This window comes from Tinamus guttatus, unplaced genomic scaffold (genome assembly GCF_059628265.1).
Source record: "Tinamus guttatus ecotype Peru unplaced genomic scaffold, ASM5962826v1 Tinamus_guttatus_pri_ptg000314l, whole genome shotgun sequence".
Lineage (NCBI taxonomy): Eukaryota > Metazoa > Chordata > Aves > Tinamiformes > Tinamidae > Tinamus > Tinamus guttatus.
Window position 1 is genome coordinate 5,783,105 of NW_028288848.1, and position 7,306 is coordinate 5,790,410.

Consider the following 7,306-nt stretch of genomic DNA (forward strand, 5'->3'; position numbering starts at 1 on the left):
TGGGGAAAAACGCTCTACTCGCACGTGCAGCAGAATTTCCTTTAACCAGCCAGCAGTTAAGTGACGTAACTTCGTTTCAGATCCGAGCTGCGGGTTCTGTAGCTCCAGACCACAGATTCATCTCTTCTTCCAACAGCTCAGAACCGAAGGAGGAATCCCCATCTCTACACAGAGGTAGAGGGGTGTTAAACGAAATATTTTCCTCTACTTCTTACTGACCAGATTAGAACAACACATTTGCTTTTATTTGTGAAGATGAAATAGAGATCATAAAACCAATGGTATAATCCCCTAAATCACAGAAATTGTGTTCAACAAGAAACAGCTCAAGTGCCATGCTGTCCAGGCTCAGTGCGTGGATTGAATAGTACATGGAAATTTAAGGTAGAGTTTATTACCTAGAAAGACCATAAATGCCATTTACAAAGTTCTACTTGAGATAACTTTTGCAGCTCATAAAAGGTTAACTTAAATATGCTCCATTAGCCGCACAGCGTGTCAATGCCACCATAAAGATCCCTCTTTCAGTCTGGTTATCTCCCAGGGACTGAGCTGCTCAGCAGTACTTTGATCAGAACTCCACGGGTATGATCAGCCCCATGGCACTCACATTACCTCAGGCAGTACAGAAATATTTGATATTTACTATTTGTTTGAGTACTTTCCTGCACAGGATATAGAGTCTGCACAATTACTCTGCTTGAAAAAAAGGACACATTTAAAAAGCAATATTTTCTTCCTCTCCCATAAACAAAGGTTTGGGAATTAGGTAATGGAAATTAAGGTAATGCGAAAGGTAATGGGAATTAAGATGCACTTGTCAGGTCAGTACCTCCCACCGTTAGGATGACACTGGAAAGCCTCAGTCCTATTTGGAAGCAGCTAATGCAAGGCCAGCGAGAGGAGAAAAGGATGAGGACTTACACAGCTCCAACCGTTGTGGCACAGGGAGCCTAGGTAAGGAGGTCTGCAACCCCAAAGAACAGCACTAACAAGCACGCTCAAACATATTTTCAGACTCATGCAGAAAGAGCACCCTGCAACTATTTACAAGCTACAAGACCAGAGTGTCAATTGAAATAGCTGGAGCAGGGAATGGAAGTCACCCGGGCAGACCTATGAATGGAGTTAAAAAGCCTTGTTTATCTCCACACATGTGTGCACACTAAGCCTGAAAGATAGGAGAGACCTAGCGAGCAGCCCCCTCCTTGCTGCCCGAGGAGGCCGAGAAGACACCGCCAAGCAACGGGTGCAGATTCACATGAGCAGCTCCCACTGCCCAGGTGGATGGGGCAGGGGGACACTGGCTTGGTACTGTGCCCACAGACACACACCCCCCTCAAAATCGTTGGGGAAAGAGGTAGGGGGCACACACGCCACCTGCCAGGCACATACCAGCTTCTCAGGTCAGGGAGCTGGCAGATGTGACACGTTCCTAAGCAGGGGCCACCTTGAGCAAACCTTCCCAGGGCCCTCTGGGGACAAGGAAAGAAAGGACATACCTGGAGAACCCCCATGTCCCAGGCTGGCACACAGTGGATGCTCCCTGAGCCAGACCTCCCCCCCACACCCCTGTCACCAGCATGTCCCACCTTTCTTGAACTCCTCCAGCATGGCATCGAGCTTAGTGTCATTGAAGACAAAGTGCAGCGGGTGATTGTAGAAGCGGGTGATGGTCTTGAGCGGGGTGCAGTCGTCAGGGTCCACAAAAGCCAGGTCCTTAACGAAGAGCAGGTCCACAATGTTGGAGCGGTCACCCTCAAACACTGGGATGCGGGTATAGCCACTCTCCATGATCTCAGACATAGTGTTGAAGTCCAGCACAGCCTCAGCAGCGATCATGAAACAGTCTCGGAGTGGAGTCATCACATCCTCCACCGTCTTGGTGCGCAGCTCCAGGGCTCCCTGGATAATGTTGAGCTCCTCTTTAACTAGGTCGTTATAAGGGTCGGTGACCCGCAGCATCTCCAGCAACTTCTCACGGTTGTAGACCGTGCCGATCTCCTGGCCCAGGACGCAGTCCAGCAGCTTGCTGACTGGGTAGGAGGCCGGAAAGGTCATCATCATGAAAAATTTAGTGAGGAAGATGGTGTTGGCGCCCACGGCCAGGCCGTGCCGAGAGCAAATGGCCTGCGGCACGATCTCGCCGAAGATGACGATACCGATGGTGGAGACCACCACGGCCACCAGCCCAGAGCCGGCAATGTCGTCCAGCAGGATGGTGAGCGTAGTGTTGACCAGGACATTGCCCAGCAAGAGGGAGCACAGTAGGTAGTTGCCCTGGCGGCGCACAGGCTCGATGCGCTTGGCGTAGTTCTTCTCCTTGTCCGTGCCGCAGTTCTGCACGATACGCAGCTCCATGGGGTCCAGGGCCATGAGGCCCAGGTTGAGGCCGCTGAACATGCCCGAAAGGCAGAGCAGCAGCGAGATGAAGATGACCTGCAGCCAGAAGGGCAGCAGGAACTTCTTCTCCTCGCCCACGATCATTTTGGTGTCCTCGCCATCGTGGTAGATCCAGGTGGTCTCGCCCCAGGGCGGGGGCCCCGCGGGCCCCTCGGCGCCCGCCAGCCCTCCGGCCGTGCCGGGCCCCAGCGCGGCGGCGGCGGGCGCCGACACCGACGTGCACAGGTAGTAGGACTTGCTCTTCTCGGTCTTGCGCAGCGGCTTGATCTCGATCTCGATGATGCCCGAGGTGCGGCGGTTGAGCACGATGTGCGGCAGGATGATGATGTCCGAGGTGCGGATGCCGCAGCGCTGCGGGGCGCCGCCGCCGCCGCCCGCCGCCGCCCCCGCGCCGCCGCCGCGGCCCGCCGCGCCCCCCGCCGCCGCCGCCGCCGCGCGCCCGCCGCGCCGCCGCTCGTGCTCCGTGAAGGCGATGCGCGACCACGTCTCGTTGTTGATGTTCTGCCCGTAGACGCGCAGCTTCACCCGCGTGCGCTCGCTCACCCGCAGCGCGCCCCCCTCCATGAAGGAGACGTCGTCCGTGTCCTCCAGGCGCAGGCCGATGATCACGGTCTCCTCGTCGGCCGCCCGCCCGGAGGAGGGCGAGGAGGGGGGGGAGCCGGCGGCGGGCGGCGCGGCGGCGGCGGAGGCCGGGGGCCGCCGGGCCAGGCAGCCGCCGAGCAGCAGCAGCAGCACCACGCGCGCCCCCCGCCCGCCCCCCGCCATGTTCCCACCGGGCAGCGCGGCCATATTTAGTCAGAGCGCGGCACCGCCGCGGCCCCGCATCGCCGCGCGGCGCCCGCGGCGTGGCCCGGCTCCCCCGGCGGCGCTGGCGGCGGCGGGCGCGGCGCGGCGGGCGAGGCGGCGGGCACGGGCTGCCCGCGGGAGCCGAGAGGCGGCGACTGCCGGGCCGGGCCGAGCCGAGCGCCGCCTCAAGCCGCTGCCCGCGCCGCCCCGCCCCCGCCCGCCTCGCGGGGGCGGTGCCCGCCGGCGCGCGCCGCCAATGGGGGCCCGCGCCGCTCCGCCGGGGCCGCGCTGGCCCCGCCCCCGCCCGCCCCGCCGACCTCCCCAGCGCGGGGGGCGCGTGACTCCGTTGTGTACGCCAGGCGCGCGGGGGCGGGGCCGCCGCGCGGAGAGCGGCCAATGGCGGCGCGCCTGGCGCCCGGCGGGGCGGGGCCTCGGAGGGGCGCGACCAATGGCAGCGCGCCGCGGCCGGCGGGCCGGCGCCGGCGCGTGCCGCGGGGCGGGGCGTCCCGGTGCGGGCGCCGGGGGCGCCGCCGCGGGCCGGGGGCGGGAGGGGAGGCGGCAGCCGGGGCCGCCCCCTCCGCGCCGCGCGGTCGGCGGTGCCGCAGCGCCCCCTGGCGGCCCCGCGGCCGACGAGCGGCCGGGGCCGAATGGCGGGGAGTCCCTAGCGCCGTCTCGAATCGGGCCCGAATTGCCCCAGAACACCCCAAATTGCCCCAAATGGCACCGGCTCCCTGTAAGCCCCGCCAAGGAGGGTCCAGGCTGCGTCCAGGGACCTGTCCGCGGCCCGCAGGCCCAGGCAGACACCGACACGCAGTGTCACTCGTGTGAATTTGTGTTTTTTTCTCCTGCTGCCTCCCATTCCTGCCCCCAAATGCCAAGGATTTACAGGAAACGGGGCTGTGGACCCCCCGTGTCTTTTAGCTGTGGCCTTTTTACATATGCGTGTCACATGCGGGGGTCTCGCTGCTGGAGCAGCACTGGGTGCCTCTTTTCTCTGGAAAGCTGGAGAAATAAAAGGTCCCCTGTGGGGATTTGTGCCTTTTTAATGAAGACTTTTGCAGGTGGGAGCCCCCTTGCCCCATCTGCTCTTTCGCTCGCCCTGGGATGACTCTCTTTGATGACGAGAGCTAATTGCCACCACCTCCCAGGATGGGATTTTAGGGACTTTATGAAAGACTTTGCAAGTAAATAGGCAAGGAGGGAGGGATGTGCCAGGGCAAATTAATCAATGCCTTGGCTTCATCATCAGTACACAATAAAATAGGACTAACTAGCGTCTGGTCCCCAAAACCACCGTATCTCCCTAAGCAGGAATATCTCATGGCACTACATAGCTCCAAATCCAAAACACTGTTGGAATTTGTGGTAAACCAGACTTGTCAGACTCATGGTCGCACCCAAACCCAGGAGGATGGCTTGGCAAGGCGACTTTCCAGGAAACTATGTTTATGGGCATTATTTATATGTTTAATCCCTAAATAGTGAATTAATCGCTCCCCTCTTTTGCTCATGGCAGAGGTCAGGATAAGCAGTCTGGGGCACGAAGGAAATCCTTTCTAAATCCTGGAATTATTTTTGCAATCCTCATGTTTCCTAGTGGCCCAAGTTCTGCCAAGAGTTAATACAGGAGGCCCAGCAAGCGCGACTTGTCCTGGTACGGCTCTTGCTGGGGAGTCATGTTTACTAGTCACATAAAAGCTTCTGCTCTGGGTAGAAAAGGTCTTGGGATAGATGTCAAACCTCCTTTTCTATGCACATTACCCAAGACGATGGCTTCTCCAGCCTGGTTCCCAACACAGAACAAGAGTCACTGTTGGACATTTTGACCCGTTGTGCCACTGTCGGAATTTCCTATCCCTGTAGAGCTGCCGGGAACCCATCAGACAAGCTGCTTCAGAGCATCCTTGGCAGTTGCCTATGTTTCTTTTTGAATCGGAATCTTTAACTCACTATCTTTTCTTGTGTCATGATGCTCTAAATGGATTTTGTTTTGCTTTGTGCTGCTTCTTTAGCATCTTCCTTGATGGCCTTTTTTTTTTTTTTTAACTTGTTACAAACTCACCAGGCCACGTGTTTTGGGGATACAAGGATACAACACAGGAAGTCCTCGGACAGCCCTGTCCTTGCCAACACTTCCAAATTTCGGCTTCTGCTCCCATGCGCTTGGGCAGGGAGCAGCGTGCAGGCTGGGGGAGCTGGGCCCCGCAGAGGTTTCCCTCTACGTATCGCTGATTGGCACCATAAGCCGTTTATACAAAGCCAACATAATCAGATCATGATCCCCAGCACCAAGGCAACCGCTAATTTTTAGGTCAGCGATTAACTCTTGTAGGAGGAGGAGGCCCATGGGGACGGCGCCGAGCGAGCATCGTGCCTCGCTGCTGGTGCTCGTAGGGAGGTCAGTGTGATGGGTTTATCGGACACCACGGTGCCATCTTTACTGGCTTCAGTATTTTAACCTGGAGGCGCCTCTGAATGACCCATCATTCAGAGGGTGCTGCCAAATGTTTCTGCACCGCAGGCTTCCCTATCCCCGTCATCTTGCAAATTTTTATCATCGTCTGCAAAAGAATCCTCCTAGCACAAGTCTTTGTGTGCTCACACAGTGAGATGGGGGATGCAAGATGCTGTTTAAGCAGCAGAGAGGGAGATTTTGGTCAATCCCAGAGCAAGGTGTGGAAAATTACTGTGCAAGGAGGGTGGAAACACCATCACAGTGGGATGGAGAGCGGGCTGGGGAAGCAGCTGCCGGGATGGTGCAGTGAGACCTCGACCATGAGATGGCCCCATGCAGCCCCACCACCCACAATCTGAAGGGATCTCCAAATCCCTGTTTCTAATCTCATCTGCTAACCCGAGGGCTCAGGCAACATTGCCAGTTGTCTTCACCTGCACTGCAGACCTGCTGGCCTCCACAGTCAGGTCTCCAGGGTTGGGAAGTGTCACCTCCTCACCTTCTCCTTCACCAGAGAGGACTTCACCTGGTCTTTCTCCTTGACCGCTGCTCCTCACACAGTTTCCTCACACAGGAACCATGCCTGAAAGGCCCTTGGTGCCTGTGGTGCTCCCGGCACCCCTCAGCACGCCACACTTGCTGCTCAGCAGCTGGATACAGGGTATTGAGCAGCACCTCCTGCACTGAGAGCCTCTGTGCAGCCCGCTATTCCCATCCCACTCGCCTCACACCTCACGAGCCTCCCGGTGGGGCCGGCAGGAGCTCAAGCCTCCTCCGGTGGCAGCCTCGACACCCTGTGCTCCTCAGCCTCCTCCAGACCTGGCCAGCTGCCGCTCCAGCCTTCCCTGCAAAAATCTACTCAGGGCTTTTCCACTAGGTGGAGTCTGGAGGAAACTATAAAGTGCGGCAGCTCTGCACAAGGAAAGAAGGAGAAAATCCCACCTCGTGGAGTGGGGCTACTCTCTGGCAGCTTTAGAAAACGCAACGGAGACAGGGCCCACGCCGGGGCATGTCGAGCTCAGCCAGGCCTAGCTGCCACCAGCGCTAACTCGGGTATCTCCTGTGCAAATCACAGCAACAGCCCGGTGGGCCTCATGATCTCCTTCAAGTTCTCCATGGAAAAGCAGGCCTGGCTGAGCTCCCTTGGCCCTCCTCTCCCACAGCCATGGCGAGAGGCTCATTTGCAGCCTCAGAAATGAGGTGCTAATCACACAGAGGTGTGCTAATTGCACAGACTTTGCCCTGCGGATGCTCAGGGCTCCCTGCATGTGGGGGGCAAGCGCAGCAAGATGGAAACGAGGAGGGAGCGTCTTGTTGCTTGTGGCTACCTGACGCTATGGCTCTTTGCTTCTCCGAAGTGTTTGCTTCCCGGCTGTGGGTTCCCAAAGCCCTCGAGCTGCAGCCGGGCCCAGCCCAATGTGTCCATGCCACAGGGTAGTCCCTGCACAGCTCCTCACACGTCTGCTTCTCCAAGCTGCCTTCTGCAAACATCGCTGCTCTTTGGACTAAATAACTGCACATGGCTACAGCCAAACCTGTGTGCAATCTGCCAGACCTTGAGTGATGCAGCGAGGTCCGAGCTCAGCCATTTATTTGCCCTCCAGCGAAAGCCACGTGCCGCAGGTGCTGCAAGCCCTGGACTCGCTGGCTGCGCTTGGCCGC

At 58.3% G+C, this 7,306-nt stretch overlaps 1 protein-coding gene across 1 annotated transcript in view; it reads right to left on the minus strand.

Annotated features, from left to right (window-relative positions):
- Positions 1-3,192, minus strand: part of CNNM2 (cyclin and CBS domain divalent metal cation transport mediator 2) — a 112,168-nt gene extending 108,976 nt beyond the window's left edge. The window contains exon 1 of the mRNA XM_088528658.1: positions 1,593-3,192. Within this exon, the coding sequence (XP_088384784.1) occupies positions 1,593-3,192 (1,600 nt within the window). The remainder of the gene's footprint in view (positions 1-1,592) is intronic.
- Between the last annotated feature and the right edge of the window lie 4,114 nt (positions 3,193-7,306).